The sequence below is a fragment of the Pagrus pagrus genome (assembly GCF_965226575.1).
Source record: "Pagrus pagrus genome assembly, chromosome: 3".
NCBI classification, from domain to species: domain Eukaryota; kingdom Metazoa; phylum Chordata; class Actinopteri; order Spariformes; family Sparidae; genus Pagrus; species Pagrus pagrus.
In genome coordinates, this window is record NC_140187.1 from 35786794 (window position 1) to 35805843 (window position 19050).

Genomic DNA, 19050 nt, shown 5'->3' on the forward strand with positions numbered 1-19050 from the left:
TTTGTGAAAAGAACAACATGACAGTTACTTGGTTACTGCTCACTGTCTCCCTTGTAGTCCCACATGCAGGTCTAATTTATCTCCACAATTGTAGACTCACAGGTGGTGGCGTTGGATTTGGGGTGAAAATATACATATATGGGGCTATATTGTCGTTGCGATTTAATCTTCTGATTTCCAGAAAATATAAACATTACTCTGATTGTATTGAGTCATACAGTCTGCATGTGCATGTCTATCTCCCTGGCTATCTCTGAAACTGAGGGTCATGTAGTTCATGATGTTAAGCTTTGCTAGGTAATATTGATAGATAATGTTACATGACATTGTTGCTATGTGTTGCACTGTGTCCATGAAATAGGCATACAGTGCCAGTGTAGCGGAAATATGTCCTCCATGCACTTTACCACCACTATTAAGCAGTCCTCTTCGCTTTTAAGCTTGACACACAAGAATCTTCTGAGGCGGTAACTTCTGTTCAGGAAAAAACTTTACTAAAAAAGTAAAAACAAAGTTACAAGATTCTTCTCTTTTATATGGTCAAAAACTGTGTAGCTCCTTGGGCTGCTTAACCTAGTCTGATTAGGGGGCGGTGATGTCATCACGTGTGTACTTAAAGGAGCATTACAAAATGTTTTAAAGAAAAAACTACTAAAACTTTACAGGTATCAATATGGCTCTTACATTTCCAGCCCCTAATTGCTTATGCTAAATGCAGAACAATTATCAAATATTATCAACGTGAGAGCCATTTAACATTCTACAGAATATCAGTTATACTGTTATATGTACATCATACTACACAATATAAAACCACATAAGTAAACCGTTATTGCCATTCTCAAGCTGTTCACATTGCATGTTTCAGCAGGCACAGTTTGTTTATAGGTCTGTCCAGTATGTTAGTCTTAGTCTGCACGCTGACTCGTCTCACTGTACCCCTGGAATCTGGGAACGTCTTTATCACTTGACCCATACTCCAGGAGTTGCGAGGGGCAGATTCATCCATTATCAGTACAATATCTCCTGGTGCGAAGTTCCTCTGTTGTGTGAGCCACTTTTGTCTCTCCTGAAGGAGTGGCAAATATTCTCTTGTCCATCTAGTCCAAAAGAGATTGGCTATGTACTGTATCTGTCTCCATCGACGCCGTGCATACTGATCGTCTTTGTCAAAGACTCCTGGTGGGATATCAGGTTGTGTTCTCATAAGCAACAGGTGATTAGGTGTTAAGGCTTCAACATCATTAGCGTCATCCGATGAGTGGGTTATCGGCCTGCTATTGATGATGGCTTCAACTTCACACATGACGGTTTGGAGTCCTTCGTCATCTAGAGTCTGTTGCTGTAATATGGAGTTCAATACTTTCCTTACAGTGCGGATTTGCCTTTCCCATACGCCACCTTGATGTGAGGCTGCCGGGGTGTTGAAAATCCACTTGATACCCTTTTTTGTCATGGTGTCCTCTATTTTAGTCTGATCCAGGTTTTCCAATGCTTTACGCAGTTCCTTTTCCGCTGCGACAAAGTTCGTTCCGTTGTCTGAGCGTATAATTTTTACTTGTCCTCTTCTGCATATAAACCTGCGTCTGGCGTTGATGCAGGAATCTGTATCCAGGCTGTGAGCAATCTCAATGTGCACAGCTCTTACTGTGAGACAAGTGAAAATTACACCATATCGTTTAACAAGGCTCCTTCCACGTTTAATCTCAAACGGCCCGAAGAAGTCAACCCCCACGTTGCTAAAGGGTGGCTGATCAGGTAGTAGCCTGTCTTCAGGCAAGTCAGCCATCTTTTGTCTTCCAGCTTTAGCATTGAGCCTTCTGCACACAATGCACTTTGAAATAATCCTCCTTATAGCTGAATTAGCTTGAGGGATCCAATATTTTTCTCGCAGTACTGCCAACATATAGTTGCGACCACAATGTCCAACTTCTTGATGGATGTGTTGCAGTATGAGGTTGGCTATGTGTGAACTTTTAGAGAGGATGGCTGGATGTTTAGCCTCTTGTGGCATTGCAGCTTTATTAAGGCGGCCTCCAACTCTCAGTATACCATCTTGCAACATGGGGTCAAGTTTGTAGATCTGGCTCTTTTTCTTGATTGGAGCATGCTTACTTAGAGCACAAATTTCTTCCGTGTAGTCTTGTTGCTGACTTATCCGTACTAGCTCTGTTTCTGCTTCAACTAGCTCTTCAAGTGACAACGGATGCTGCTGAAATGTTGATTTGAACTTCTTCATATTCAGTGTAATGAGCTTGCTCTGGTTTTCAGGATTGTTCTCAGACTGACGGACTGTTGTTTCAAGCTCCTTTCTCTTGTTTTTCAGTAGCATTAGTGTCTCTTTTAGTCTGAGAAACCATGCAAAAGCCCTTTTTAGTCGTTGCCATGTCGAATAGTAAGCAATAAGCTTGTTGATTGTGTCATCGCTCTCTTGCGTGCCGGTCATGATCACTCTAGCACATGTTTTGATTTCTGGGTCTTCTTCTGTGGTCAAACATTTTTTATCCAGTTGTTTCGGCCACTCACTTTCAGGTTCCAGCAAGAAATCTGGACCATGTATCCAGACTTTGTTCCGCAGGAACTTCCTCACTTTAACTCCTCGAGAGCCCTGATCCGCTGGATTTAGCTCTGAGTTCACATAGCGCCACTGGGTAGGATGTGAATGATCCCGTATTGTAGTGACTCTGTTTGCTACAAAGGTTTTGAAGCGAGCACTTTCATTTGAAAGATATCTGAGCACCGTAGTGCTATCAGTCCAGAAGATGGATTCCTGTAATGGGATCTTAAGCTCCTGTCTCAACATTCGGTCCATTTTTACTGCCACGACTGCTGCCGTCAGTTCCAGTCTTGGTATTGTGACGTGTTTTAAGGGAGTCACTCTTGATTTTCCAATGAGGAGGGAACAGTGTTTCTTGTTTTCATGGCTGGTAAGCAATATGTAGGAAGCAGTAGCATATCCATCCTCACTAGCATCAGCAAAATGATGCAACTGTGCTGATGCTTCAGATCCAAACTCTTCTGTTTTGATACATCTGCGTATGCTGAACTCTGCCAAACTCTCCAAATCTGCTAACCATTCATGCCATCTTTTTGCATGTTCGCCTTCAATCTCCTCGTCCCAACCATGTTTCTCTTTGCACAGGTCGCGCAAGATGAGTTTTGCTGGCAATATGAGTGGTGCTAAGAAGCCGAGGGGGTCAAAGACAGAACTTACTGTGGACAGGATGCCATGTCGGGTCACAGGCTTGTTTTGCATGTTTATCTGGAAGCTGAACTTGTCAGTTTCTGTGCACCATTGCACACCAAGTGCACGCTCCATTGGGAGGGTACTGTGGCTCATGTCCAGATCTTTAACTTCAGGTGCTCTTTCGTTGTCTGGAATAGACGCCAAGACTGGCTTACTGTTACTCACCCACTTGGTGAGACGGAAACCTCCCCTGGCACATAAGGCTGTGAGTTCTTGTACCAGGCTGATTGCCTGCTCACTTGTTTCCACTGCTTTAAGGCAATCATCAACATAAAAGTGTCTTAGCACAGTGTCAACTGCCTCTGCACTCATAATCTCTTTTGCATCCTCCGCAGTTCTTCTCAGTGCATAGGAGGCGCAACTGGGTGAAGACGTAGCACCGAAGAGGTGTACATTCATCCTAAACACTTCTGCGTCACGGTTAAGGTCCCCATTTGGCCACCACAGAAACCGCAGTAGATCTGCATCTTCCTTCGGGATCCTCACCTGATAAAACATAGACTCCACATCCGCCATCAGCGCCACTGGATGCTCTCTAAACCTCAATAGGACGCCAATGAGGTTGTTAGTGAGGTCTGGTCCCTGGAGTAACTGTTCATTTAGTGAGACACCCTGGTATGTAGCCGTGCAATCAAAGACCACTCTCATTTTCTTCTTCTTGGGGTGATACACCCCGTGGTGGGGGATGTACCACACACGGCCGTCATTGCGGCTGAGCTGCTCGGCTGGTATCTTCTCAGCATAGTCTCTGTCAATTATGTCTCTCATGAATTTTATGTAGTCTTTATGGAAGTCTGGGTTTCTCTTTAGCTTCTTCTTGAGATTGTCAGCCCGCTGCTGAGCCATGCAGCGATTATTTGGCATCTTGGTGTTGTCATTTCTCAGGGGTAACCTCAGACTATAATGTCCATCAACTAACTTTGTTGAACTTGAAACCAGGTGCATAAACGTGTGATCATCCTGGGACATTTCTTCCTTTTCTTCACAGCTTCGTTCTGGGAAATCTGTGTTGTACTGATTCACTAACAGTTCTTCTATTTCACTCACTTGAATGCGATTAGCTGTGTAGCTGTGCAGCTTACCACTGTCTGTTTTTGGGCCGTCGTCTGTTCTGAGCGGTCCATTGATCACCCATCCCAGGGCGGTCTTAACAGCGTATGGTCCCTTTCCATCACTATTTATGACTTGCCATGGCTCAATGGCTTTTGGGACGTTGGCACCGATAAGCATTCCCACTTCTGCTTTAATGCGTGGCAGGCGTACTTCTTTCAGATACTGCCATTCTGCAATATCTTCCTGTTGCGGTATATTATCTTTCTTCACTGGGATGTGGCTGTGTGTAAACACCTTTGGGAGTTCAATGTATGTGTTTTCTTCAAGACCACACACCTCAAGATCTAAAAGGACAACACTCTTCATTAACTTGTGACTATCAGAGTTGTCTTGAGCCATTGTGTCAAGAAGGAACTGGGTGCTCTTTCCTTTGAGATTTAGTTTCCTCTGAATGTCTTCAGTGCAAAATGTTGCTGTACTACCAGGATCTATAAAAGCGTATGTTTCCACATATCTCTCACTCTTCCTAGACTTGAGCTTAACTGGTACAACAGCGAGCACACATTCCTCTTCTCCAGCCCCAGTGTTTCCACACGACTCTTGACCCAACAACACATAGGCACTAGAAACTATGTCGTTCTCAGTGTTGTTTTCTTCCGTCATTTCTGAACCACTGTTATCCTCTGTCTTTACATGAAGTATGTCTGGGTGAGACTGGGAACAAATCTGACACTTGAGTCTCTTTTTGCAAGTTTTACTAAGGTGCCCAAAAGTAAGGCATCCAAAACACAGGCCTCTAGATTTCAGGAAGTCTATCCGTTCCGTGTTTGTCAGCTCTTTAATTTTATTGCAGACAGAAAGAGCATGATTCTTCTGGCAAAACAGGCAGGGTTTGTGAAAGGCTGTTACAACACCTTTTACAGGGCTGTTTTTCCTTGCTGTTGCTTCCATGGTTGTGTTCTGTACACCTGTAGCAAATGTGCTTTCTCTTTGTCCGGTCTTCCTGAGATTTCTTTCTTTTGTCTCCTTTTCTTTACCCTTGATGGTTTGCGAACCTGCTATAACATCTCCAAAAAGAGGATCCAAAGCTACTTTGGCTTGCCGATCAATGAAGTCGACTAGGTGAGAAAACCTTGCTCGTCCTCTTCCTGCCTCACGGACCTCAAATGCAGTTGTTCTCCACCTCTCTCTTATCCTATAGGGAAGCTTTGCAATAACAACTCGCATATTAGTAGGGTTATCCATTTCTTCCATGAATTCAATATCATCCATCGTATTCTTACAACCAATCAGGAAAAGAGCATAGGCGCTTAATGCTTTATCATCTTCTGGTTTAATCTGAGGCCATCTCAAAGCTTTATCCATGTAAGCATTTGCTATCTTCAACTCATCACCATATTGCCTCTGGAGTAACTTTCTGGCCTCATGGTAGCCTCTGTCAGGTGACATATGCTCACAGCTACGAACAAGCTCCTGCGGCTCCCCGCTGGTATACTGCTCCAAGTAGTACAACTTGTCCTGATAACTGTCAGTTCTGTTATCCACGGCATGCTCGAAGGCCCTGATGAATGATTTGTAAGTGAGAGGGTCTCCTTTAAAAACTGGAATGTTTTTAGAAGGGAGATAAGACCTCGTCTGTTGATTTAAAAGCATCTCAGCAATAGCATTTTGCTTCTGCATGACTTCAAACAGTCCTCTTTCAGTGCTTGTTACCTGAGTGTGTCTATTGCTACGTGGTTCATTTTGTTGTGTGTCTGGTGAAGACTGTGCCAACAAACAAGGAACATATGATTCTTGTCCTCCTGCAGCAGCATTTGAGGTCAGCAAAGCACCGTCACTCTCTTCTTTAGGTCTACTTTGTGAGCGCATCCATGGTACATCATTATGAGTACTTCCTTTAATACTGTCATATTCCTTAAACACCTTGATCTTTGCGTTAGACTCTGCAATAGCTGTATCAAGTTCAAGCTGTTCCATTTTAGCTTGCAGCTGCAGCTTTTCAATCTCCAGCGCTTGCTTCTTTTTTAAAGCTGCCGAACGCGCCAACAAGGCCGCATGCTCTGCTTCTTCTTTCCTCCGTGCAGACCCAGTTGTTGATGATGAAGCAACTGAAGATTTCTTTTTACTATTACGACTGCTTTTAGCAACTTGAGATATGCTGTCTTCTGCTTGGATGTCATCCTGACTAATATTGCCTTCTGGGTTCCCGCTTGCAGCTTTAACTTCACTTACATTGCTTACCTCTGTTGACTTTTTCCTCATTACAGCACACCAGTTTTCAGAGTTTTCAACAAAGTCTTTCACAGGTGCTGTTCTTGGTTCATACCAGTTATGCTGATCAGCTTGTCCTTCATCTTCATCCATTAAAGCAACTACTGCAGCATTGATATCTTCAAACTCAAAATATGCTTTGTGAAAACTATTGTGAAGCATCTCTTCCACTACATCCACATTTGAACCATCAAGCTTCAAATTTTCAATGTTTTTCATCATGCCTGTAAGCTGAGATAATTTACCTCTTCTGGATCCAATAAGCCTGCTTATTTTATCATCCATTGCCTGTTGCGTGGGCTTTGGCGCCCTCCTTTGGTCAGACTCATCCATGACCACCACAGCACAAACCACTGGACTCAGATTTAGCTCAAAACAGTGCGTCCTCCTAGGAAAAAACAGTGTCCAACAGTGTCTTCATATGCACGTCACGTTTTTGAAACAGCTAATATCCAAAATCCGTCCTAATGAAATGCATCCACCTCTGCGCTGCGCAACTCCGACATGGTACACAAGCAGCCACTTAACGAGGTAATTAAGGCAGACTGACCGACTCCAGCGCGCTAGCTGTCCTTGTGTGAGTTTACTGAGCAGTTGAAATCGTGTTGCAAAGCGTCCATAAACGTACTTTCTTCCACTATGAGGGCTTGCGTTTATTCCTCATCCATCCAGAAACGGCTTTAATCCACATTAGTCCGTTCTTCTTTCCATTGAGAACTGAGTTTTTGACTCACATGTAGCGGAAATATGTCCGCCATGCACTTTACCACCACTATTAAGCAGTCCTCTTCGCTTTTAAGCTTGACACACAAGAATCTTCTGAGGCGGTAACTTCTGTTCAGGAAAAAACTTTACTAAAAAAGTAAAAACAAAGTTACAAGATTCTTCTCTTTTATATGGTCAAAAACTGTGTAGCTCCTTGGGCTGCTTAACCTAGTCTGATTAGGGGGCGGTGATGTCATCACGTGTGTACTTAAAGGAGCATTACAAAATGTTTTAAAGAAAAAACTACTAAAACTTTACATGTATCAATATGGCTCTTACAGCCAGTTTTCAGCAATTTATTAGGATTCAAATAAAGAGGCAACACAGTGACTGTCCAGCTTACTTGCAGTGAAAATCCATGGTTTGTGGATGCAGTCTGACTGAAGTTTAAAAAATCCTTTATTGGATGGCTAACGTGGATGGCTAACGCCTACACATTTCAACTACAAAGACTCTCCATCAAGGCATAAAAAACACAATGAAAAGCAGATGCTTAAATTGTCTTGTGGTACAGGTTCAAATAAACAAACATGTAAATATAGGTCTCTGGCACATGACAACTGGAAGACATTTGAGCACCTGTTTTTCATTGTATATTTTATGCCTCAATGAAGACTCTTAGTCAAAACACATAAGCGTTATCCATTCACCTAAAAAAGGAACTTTAAATTTACCAGAGTTCCTCCAATTTTCAGTCAGACTGCCTCCACACACGATAGATTTTCATTGAAAGTAAGCTGGACAGTCAGTGTTTTGCCTTTTTATTTGTATTCAACCTCTGTCTGCATCCTTAAAGAGCACCTGATTGTTTAATTTCTACAACACTTCCTTTTTTAAACTTGATCTAGTGCAGCACATGCCTTATAATTTTTTTTCACTATAGTTCAATTTGTTTAAACAAATTATGAGTGAAACTATACAACTGGAACAGGGTACTTCCACTCGAAAAAATAAGCAGGATATCTTTCTGACAACAGGGTAACCTCTTATGTACCTCTGACTATATGTCCAGCTGGGCTAGATGTGATCTTGTTGTGTATATTTATCAATTTATTTTTTCTGTCAGATGTTTTTATTCACTTTTTTTTCTCAATAGCACCTTTTCACAATTATTTTTATCTTAACCTGTTTGTTGTATTATGAAAAATAATAAAGAAATAATTGAAAAAGAAAAACTCCTAATTCCTAATCACAAAAATGAACATTCGGTACATGTGTTGATGATTGACTCAGTTACTTGGCCATGTGTTGAGATGTTGTGCCTCAAAACAAAGATGCCTGTCTATTTTGCCCATCTATTTTCATGCTTTCTTTTTTCTTCAAACTTGACAGAATGAATTGGGATGCTACAACTGAACTCAACCACACCATGGTGACCAAGGCACCCGACCCACAACAGCATCCACACACACAAACATACAATGAAAATTACAGTGACCTGCCCCCCTACCCTAAAATCAATGGGGTTGACAGCGTTGACACACCCTCACCCTTCACCCCCCTCTCAAATCAAGAGGAAAAATACAATGAGGGAAAGCGCAAGGAAGGCGATGATGATGTTGGAGGACCTGGTGCTGGCTACGTCGCTCAACCAAATCACCATCCAAATGGTTGTGGCAACTACGGCCCTTGTGAAACCGTACCACTGTACCCTCCATCCAGGAGTCGAAGTGGACATCGTGCCCCTCAGGGACACCCCCAGGGGGATGCCAGTCCATCACACAGTCCCAGGGAGGGACAGCAGGAGAACATGGTGCTAAGAAGGGGCTTTGTACCCAGGACAGCGCCAGAGAGGGTGGCACAGAGGAAGAGCTCCATGGCCCAGCTGCAGCAGTGGGTCAACCAGCGACGTTGCATGGCTTCCCAGGATGACCTAAACAGGTAGATCAATGGAGAAGAGGAGAATTATAATTGGTCAGGTCTTCTTCTGTTTTGTTATTTACACTAAGCTTCAGATGACGTATCAGTGGTCATGAGGATAAGGACACTGGTGGTGCTGATGTACTATCAGCTGATGTCATTGGACCTTACACTGGCACAATAATCATTTGATGAGGTGTGTGCAGGTGATCTTCCACATGCACCTTCATTATTCATTATTGTTCATTATTTTCATGTCATGCTGTAACATGAAAAAATGCTTCAGAACCAGGCTTCTATATTCTATAATTGACTAATTTTTCAGAAAAAATTGAAAGATCCACTAATTCCACAAAATTTCTAATCAAAGCAGCTTTAATATTGATTTCCAGCACAGTTGATTCATTTGCAACATTTATACACAAGGACATATTTGGTCCAGCAACTGCTATTTGATTTAAAAGCTGGGCCTCTTATAACGAATTAGCCAAATATTGTCTCTGTGCACCAAAAGCACTGATTTCATGAAACTGTGGCACAGCTTAAATAATTGAATTTCAAGCATTTTTTATTCACCATAGCCTTGTTGAGATCCAGAGCTCCATGAAAAATTATATTATACAGTCCTAACTCATGGATTGTAGGTTGAGGGGAAACATGGTCATTTTCATAAATAAGGTCAGTTTTGGAAATTTACTTTTTTGTCCACCTCTTACTGTGGCTCAAGTCACTTTTTTTTAACTGGCAAGATTGTGTAACGACATTAAAAATAATAAAACATATTGTAGATGATAATATGATATAATATTGTAGATCTACAATATCCAAGCAGGCTATTTTATAGTAAATATTAATAGTAATAATTGCTGGCTCATGTTCAGTCCCTGGGGTTCACAGTGAACTGGAAAAAGAACAACCTGCAGGCTTGTAACGCCTGCCAATGTAATAATGTCAACAAACGTAATAAGAATCTGCAGCATTTAATGTAATAAACCCACAAATGTAAAAACATTTCCACAAACCTAATAACCGCTGCCTACTACAAGTGTAACACATGATTTCCCACAAATATAATAATTATTACATTTGCAGGGATTTATTACATTTGTGGGGATGTGAAAATCTTTGTTGTTACATTCTTACAACGGATCCCTCCCCCACCCCCTTTTTAATTGTTTTGTGGCATATAAATATCTAGTTTAAACAGAATTATTAAAATCTGTATTGTAATAACTTCCCACAAATGTAATAATACAATGAATAATGAATGAAATAAAACAAAAAAATAATATTGCTAAAGCACCAAGAACCATGAAAACAGTACAGTACCGTTATACTTGCTGTGTGTGTGTGTGTGTGTATGTGTGTGTTTTTATGTGTAATAATAATAATAATAATAATAGTAACTTTGAACATTATCACAATTAAGTTATCAATTTGTGATGTAAATAAATAACAAAATGCAATCATTAAAGACTCCCTCCAGACATGTTTCAAGATGTAGTCTATAAATACTTTTCTTTGAATAATAATGTGACTGATATAGTTTTTCACACACAAAAAGTTAAAGTAGGCCCCTATCTTGTTAAAATCCTTTTCCCTCATTAAAAATTCCAGAATCAAGAAATATGCAAATATAAACTCAAACATTCAAGTGTAGGAACAATATGAAAAACACAGTTTTGAGTGGAGGGGGAAAATCAATAGACTTGGCAAGGGAGTGATGCATGGGTCAGGGCTTCTTTGGTTCAGCACTGCGGACAGCGGTGAGAGAGAGAGATGTTCCTCATTAACAAGAAGCATTTTGCTTATGCAAAGAAATAAATCTGTTTAAAGTAGATATTTATATGCCACAAAACAATTAATGGGGGGGGGGGGGGGATTCGTTGTGTGATAGCGGAGCTGAGAGTCAGCAGCTGGATTTTGCACCCACGGTCAGTAGTATTAGTAGGTGTATAGGCAAACAAACAATCAACAACCACAACAACCATTATTCATTGTATTATTATATTTGTGGGAAGTTATTATAATAAAGATTTTCACATCCCCACAAATGTAATAAATCCCTGCAAACGTAATAGCTATTACATTTGTGGGAAATTGCGTGTTATGTTTGTAGTATTATGTTTGTGGAAAATGTATTACATTTGTGGGTTTATTACATTAAATGCTGCAGATTTTTATTACATTTGTGTTTTGTTAAGTTTGTGGACATTATTACATTGGTGGGCGTTACAAGCCTCATCAACAGGTTTTTCTTGGCCTTCACTTCGACTCTGTGACAATGACTCTGGGCTCGGGGCAGTTTGCAAAAAAAATAAAAATGTGAATCTGGTGCCTTTCCACAAACTGTTTTGGCAAAAGAACTAGGCTACGTAAAGCGTAATTTCATCAGAGGATAACGAGTTGTAGGCTACATCACACGTGGATGTGGAAGTACACAGAGGCCAGAGGTAAACAAATCAGTAGACAAAATGGAGAGAGGTCCTCAGGAGTAACTTTTTGATAGGGCAGGCTGGAATTGTTCTTCCATGTCAGCTAGCATTGGCAATGTTACATGCTGTCCGGAGACGACAAACACATCAGGTAACAGCTGATCAAAAACCACCTCAAGCAACTTTTTTGGGAATTAGAGGAAGTTTCTTCGAATTTTGCCATTTCCATAAAATTTCTAATGCCATATCCTTCAAAATATGCATAGGTAAATAAAGCATTTGCTTTATTGAAACACAACTACTGACTGGTTGGGGAGCTGTGTGACAGTGATGGGCACGTGGAAGCCCCCTTGGTTACTAGAACACATAAATGTGCTCGAGCTGAGAGCTGTTCATCTGGCTGTCAGGGGTTTGTTGCCATTCATACATCTAAAGCATGTGTCGGTAAGAACAGGCAACACCTCTGCAGTTTACCATATAAATCACCAGGGTGGAACGAGGTCACTACGCTGTGTCCAGGTAGCAAGGAAACTACTGACATTGGCATGGCCCCGGCTTACCTCATTGAGGGCAGCTACATCCCCAGTGCATAAAACAGAGCTGCCAACCTTCTGTGGCAGTTGACAGACTTGTTACACGCTTTTCCCTCTCTCCCTCTGATACCTGAAGTCCTCCGTAGGGTCAAGGGGGGTCATTAGACAGTCCTGCTGGTTGCTCCATGCTGGCTGGTTAGACCATGGTGTCCAGGCTGATCAGACATCCTGGTAGGTAGATGGGGAGATTCGGCACCCAAACCCAAATGCCTTCTGCCTGTGAGTCTGGACTCTTGTGGTCCATCAGACATTGAACAATGCTAGAACCCCATTCACTTGAGCTAATTACTCCTTAAGATGGAGAATCTTTTTGGATTGGTGTTCAAGCATAAACATTGACCCAGTAACCTGCACCACTTGTCCTCCACTTCCTGTGGTCTCAGTTGGACCAAAGCAAGGCAGCCAGTATGGGTTTATGCCTTGGCCATTTCAGCTTTCCATGGGGGGACTGATGGCCTGCCAATGGGTTGGCATCCTGCAGTGGGTCAGTTTCTGAAGTGTGTCCAGCCCGTACTTTGCGGGCACCAAACTGGGACTTGCATCCTGTGTTGAAATCTCGCACTAGGGCCCCATATGAACCTCTTGCTGACGGGTCTTGAAAGCTTTGTCGGGACGGGTTGCTCACCCTCTGTCCAGTTAGGGCACCACATGCGATACTAAGGAGGTCTCATTCCCATCTTTGTGTTTGCTATGGGAAGGCCAAACTAGGGTTACTGCTTTCTAAGCAGCGTCTGTCACATAGGTCTGACAGGCATACAAGCCCACTCAACCAGAAGAGTAGCTACTTCATGGGCTGCACTGAAGAGAGTTCCTGTGGATGAAGCTTCATGGTCCACATCATGTACATTTGCAAAATTTTACACAATTGATGTGACCTGTTCAACACCAGTGAGCAGTGCTGCGCTGATGTCTGTTGCCCAGCGGTGTTCGACAACCAAGTTGGTTTTTTTTTCTGTTTGTCAGAGTGAGGTCGAAACAGTACATAAGTTTTGAATGTAACTATGGATCTGTGAGATCGAAGGATGACCATCATGGCCCTTGTCACTCAGAACACTCTGAGGCATTCAAAATAAGAGGACAAGCCGGAAGTAATCCCTGCTTTTAGAGTGCGGGAAGTTCTGCCTCCGTGGGTCATGGGCATGACTTTGTTTACATGAGTTCTTGAAAGTAGGTAAAACGAAGGCCACTGCCGGTCATCTTTCGGTATCACAAATCCACATTTCATTTTGTGGTTGCACATATGAACGAATGTTCACACACAATGACAACCTTCTCCCCCTCAAACAAGTATGTGTTGCGATGCTCAACTCATGACTGTGCAGGACACAAGAGAGAGTGTGTTGAGCTCTGAGTAATTTTGTAGCTTCTAACTGAATCTCTTTAGTGTCTGTGTAGAGTCCCTGTTGGTACTTTCAATTGTTTCATCTAGTTTGCTTTCAGCTGTTCCAGGCATTAAGTTACTGTTGGTGGAAACCCAACAGTTCCTGAGTTTGCTGTTTCACAAAAAAGTTTTTTCATCAGCAAAATAAAGGAGGGATTTTATTGTGAAGAACTGATTGGAAATTAAACGTGTTTATCACCAAATTAACAGAACTTTGTGAACAGCTGCGAACAGCCATGAGTTAAACTTACATCTTCAAGCGGGTAGCCCTGTTGATGTTAAATGAGATGCAAATCCCTGACAGGCCAAGCCAAACCGAGTCAAGCCATGCATGCACATGACTCGCCCAAGACAGACCAAGAGAGATGCACTGCAAGCTAGCATATCAATTTAACGTCTGTTATTTGCGAACATCAAGCCAGAAATGGTGAGAATAAAATGTTACCTGAATGCTACGCAGCAATTCACTTTCATTGTTTTTTTCTCTTCATTCTGGCTGAATGTCTAGTAGAAGTTGTAAACATTGACACCCACTTTGACATGGATAGGAGGGTGTGCCCTTTGGTTAGTAAGCGTATAGAGCAGCCAGGCTCAGCTTTTAAGTGTTCGAGTGGAACAAGTAGAAGACCTGTGATTCAATCTGCTGTGTCGCTCCTGTTTTGAACAACAGCAGTCTTATTTTCATGACTTTCCTTAACATTTAATAAGAAGGCAGTGACCTCCATCCTGTCTTTCCAGCCCATCTCGTTACTACCCAGTGAGCCATGGGGTCTCGGCTGACTACTATGGTTACCCTGGTGGTCCCCAGTATGTGGAGGAGTACCCTCTATACTTGCCAGGGGTCCGACCTGACAGCATCTGCTCTGTCTCTGCTGTGGGGGGGTATGACCGACGCTGGATTGTTGACGAGAAGCGCCAGTCACTGAGGGATGAACACTATCAGTTTTATGGACCTCCAATACCCAGGGACCAATGGAGGCAACAATACTATTATGGAATGGAAACATCCATGAAGCGTCTATCCATTCAGCCACGCTCCAGGTCTGTTCCCAGGTCACCGTCCTCATCATCGGGGGGGCCCTTCTCACCGGTGCCACCCAACTTTGCCTCACCGGCTCGTTCGCCATCTGCCTGCTTTGAGCGGTTTCCAGCAAGGATGAGGGATGACGTGGTCTATGCTGATCCCTCCGTCTACAGCCTGAGGAGATCCCCCAGCTCACCAAAGGTGAAACTATGAGTGTGCATGTGTTTGTAGCATAATACAGTGGATATACACCTCAAAGCGATGATTGCTTTTGTTTAGATTGTTTGATTTTTGTTTTAAAATATATGAAAATTACTCAAGGGGATCTGACATCTTAATTTAATGCTTTTATCCTACAATTTCACTCAATATTACACTGAATGAAGGTTTAAATTTCATGTAGTTAAATTAAATAAAAATGTTTCATAGCATATAGAATAGAATTTTCAGTTTCACTTTTTTTCTATAATTCTGAAGGTAAATCATCTGTGCAACAAGATTATCAAAAGTCATTGGGGATGAAAGAAAGAACCAGAGAATAATAATTTGTTTTCATATACTTCACTCTAAAAACTTTTAATCATTCTTGCCTAAATCTTTCCCTTTTTTTTTCTCATTACCTTTTTTCCTTCCTTCAGTACGAATACCATGGAAATAGGAGGTCCTTAAGCCAAGGATTATACCACTACAACTACCCTAGGTCCCCCTCCATCCACAATAACATGGTATGTGCTGCTCATGTGCTAATACGTATTCATCTATATAACACATGGTCACACACAGTCCTGTGTTGGTGTGGCACAGTCTACAGCATTTTTTGCACTTTGCATATATGTGTAGATTTGCTTTGCAACTGCTGTCAGTTGTGCAGTTTCTTCCACACACCTGTCCTCTATCTACAGTGGTATGAAAAAGTTTAGGCACCCCTCTGAGGCTGCATAATAATTTACTCTGTCTTCACAGAAAATGATCACAGTGGCATTCCATTCATCTTCTAATAAAAGCTGAGTACTGGGGTAATTTCCAGACAAAGATGTGTTTTAGTGTAGCAATATTAAGTTGTATGAAATTAAATCAGATGTGAAAAATAGGCTGTGCAAAAATGTGGGCACCCTTGTCATTTTGTTGATTTGAATACCTGTAACTACTTAGCACTGATTAATTGAAACACAAAATTGGTTTGGTGAGCTCATTAAGCCTTGAACTTCATAGACAGGTTCATCCAATCATGAGAAAAGGTATTTAAGGTGGCCAATTGCAAGTTGTTCTTCTCTTTGACTCTCCTCTGAAGAGTGGCAACATGGGGGACTCAAAACAACTCTCAAATGACCTGAAAACAAAGATTGTTCAACATTATGGTTTAGGGGAAGGCTACAAAAAGCTATCTCAGAGATTTCAGCTGTCAGTTTCCACTGAGAGGAACATAATGAGGAAATGGAAGACCACAGGCACAGTTCTTGTTAAGGCCAGAAGTGGCAGGCCAAGAAAAATATCGGAGAGGCAAAGGATGGTGAGAACGGTCAAATACAACCCACAGACCAGCTCCAAAGACCTACAATATCATCTTGCTGCCGATGGTGTCACTGTGAATCGTTCAACACTTCAGCGCACTTTGCACATGGAGAAGCTGTACAGGAGAGTGATGTGAAGAAAGAAGCCTTTTCTGCGCACACGCCACAAACAGAGTCGCTTGAGGTATGCAAAAGCACATTTGGACAAGCCAGCTTCATTTTGGAATAAGGTGCTGTGGACTGATGAAACAAAGATTGAGTTATTTGGTCACAGCTAGGGGCGTTATGCATGGCGGCGAAAGGACACAGCATTCCAAGAAAAACACTTGCTATGCACAGTAAAATTTGGTGGAGGTTCCATCCAGTGTTAATTTCGTCAGACGAGACGAGACGAAATATATTCGTCAACAATGGTTTTTTTCATGCAAAACGAGACGAAGACGAGACGAAATCAATGCCCTTAAACACTGACTGTGACGAAATCAACACGCGTTTTTTTGTTGACGAAAAAAGACGAGACGAAATCTACTTAATCAAATAAAAACTTAATAAAATGTCTCTTTCTTTTTTCGTCACAGACTTTTAAATTACAATCCAAAAAGTGCCTTCACTGGATGCGCATCAGTTTTTTTCTCCTCCTGCGCTGCTGCCAGGGGTGTGTGTGTGTGTGTGTGTGTGTGTGTGCCTGACTGAGGAGCACACACAACACCGGTGCTCTGTGCTAAGTGCGGCGAGTACAAACAGAGCTTCTCTGGTGAAACGTGCTACAGAGTAATTTCACGTGTTAACCAGTGTTTCAATAAATGTATTCGTGCCTGATAAAACTTATTATTCCTGAGATGTCGTAGCTTCATCTGGGTCGATTTACCTGCTTAAAAAAATTAAATTTGGTGGGATCTTTGGCAACGTATTACCTATCTTACTTCAGACATCACGTCAGCAGTGTTTTTGGTTCACATCGGTGTGGCACGGGCCGACAGAAAGCAGCAACACGTGTCTTTGCAGCTGCTCCTCTAGCAACGTAGCATTCCTAATCATTCAACATGTGGAGCTACTTCATCAGGTAATAATGACATAAATCTTGTGAGATGAGTGAGAAAAAGACTAAAATGAATCTATTGGTTTGACTAGATTAATTGTGATTAACATTACTGTCAATTATGCTTTCAAAGACTAAAAAAAGAGTATTGACTAAAACTATACTAAAATACGTTGGATTTTAGTCGACTAAAACTAGACTAAAATGCCAAGACTTTTCGTCGACTAAAATGTGACTAAACAAAAAAGAATACAAGCTGACTAAATATGACTAAAACTAATAAGGGCATTTGACACAAGACTAAGACTAAAACTAAATTGAAAAATAGCCGACAAAATTAACACTGGTTCCATCATGCTGTGGGGCTGTGTGGCCAGTGCCGGTACTGGGAATCTTGTTAAAGTTGAGGGTCTAATGGATTCCACTCAATATCAGCAGATTCTTGAGAATAATGTTCAAGAATCAGTCACAAAGTGGAAGTTGGGCTGGAGCTGGATATTTCAACGAGACAACAACCCAAAACACTGCTTAAAATATACTCCAGAGGAACAGGTACAATGTTCTGGATTGGCCATCCCAGTACCCAAACCCTGTACAAATCACTCTCGGTCTGGAACTTTTTCTTTCCTCTACTCCTCTCTGCTTTTCTTTTCCCAACATCCCACTGGAACCACTTTCAGTCAGAGTCTACACATAAGAGAAACCGGGCTTGATGACAGAGAGCATTCACATAAAAAGTAAGGTAAAAAGTCTGCTGCTCCAAAACAAATACTGCTCAGAATATTCTCCAGAACAACCTCAAAGGTACTGCATGCTCAAAAAATATGCTGTAATCCAATAAGAAACATGGGCATATTGACCTGAATGTAACATTCCGTAGTAAAACTAACACAATGTAGTGTCCAACTTTACACCTGTAAAGGTTAACTAAACAATGTTAATCAGCCTGCAAGCTGTAGCCACCCATTTAGCTATCGCTGTTGAAAGTTTGTCGCATGTAGAGTTGTTCAGGCGTTGTCTGCCGTTGTCTGCCTTTGGCGAGGGGGAGGAGGGCTCTCAGCTGTGTTCTTGGCCAGCAAATGGTATTTGAGACTTGACGTACTCCGGTGGTAACTAATTCACATCGACAGTAAATGCAAATAACTTTGTTCTTGTCGAGAGAACCATCTGAAAAGACCCTTTTCTTTATCCATTTCTGCCCAAGGAGGTTTGTTTCTGCTTGCCATCCATAAAGTTACTGCTGCATCGCTTCCCAATTTCCCAAACTACAGAGCGGGCTAAGGGGCCATAATGTGAATGTAGATAACTGGATAATGAGTGAGTGTCCATTGTGGCTATTTGAAATAGTCCTGGTCAACTGATGTAAGCTTTGGCCCGTATCCAGACGGAGTAGGCAAATAGATGTTGCCAATGAACTCAAGGTGTCTCAGTGTCAGTATTGCCAACTTAGGTGATGACGTCATTTAGCGACTTCTAGCGACTTTTAGGACAGCCAGTAGCGACTTTCCTTACTGAGGAGTTGGCAACACTGCTCAGAGTGTCATCAGAGCTGTAGGAGGTGTTGCAACAGTGTGGGCCAGAATATCCATGGACAGAAAAATCCATTTGGTGTTTTTCAGTGGAACAGTCATGGGTCAGTCGTACCTGCAGGACATCATCCAGCCCATCATCATCCCCTAGTGGAGCCAGTTCACCCCAAACTTAATGTTCATGAATGACAACGCACCCCGACACTGTGCTCATGTGGTCACCATGCATCCAACCTGAACCCATAGAGGTGTTGTCATTGCAGAATGGAGCAACATGCTACAAAAAATATTCAACATCTAGTGAGCAGTATGTGCCAAAGATATCAGGTCATCCATGTATGT

The 19050-nt window shown here is 42.0% G+C and overlaps 1 protein-coding gene across 11 annotated transcripts in view; it reads left to right on the top strand.

The window, feature by feature from the left end:
• The window catches only part of plekha6 (pleckstrin homology domain containing, family A member 6), a 312790-nt gene that overhangs the window by 196952 nt on the left and 96788 nt on the right, over positions 1 to 19050 (top strand). For 10 of the 11 annotated variants that reach the window (XM_084348673.1, XM_084348676.1, XM_084348674.1 and 7 more), the window contains 3 exons: positions 8669 to 9217; positions 14344 to 14830; positions 15268 to 15354. In XM_084348673.1, coding sequence (XP_084204799.1) covers positions 8669 to 9217; positions 14344 to 14830; positions 15268 to 15354 — 1123 coding nt within the window. The remainder of the gene's footprint in view (positions 1 to 8668; positions 9218 to 14343; positions 14831 to 15267; positions 15355 to 19050) is intronic. The other variant, XM_084348668.1, reaches the window with a different exon arrangement.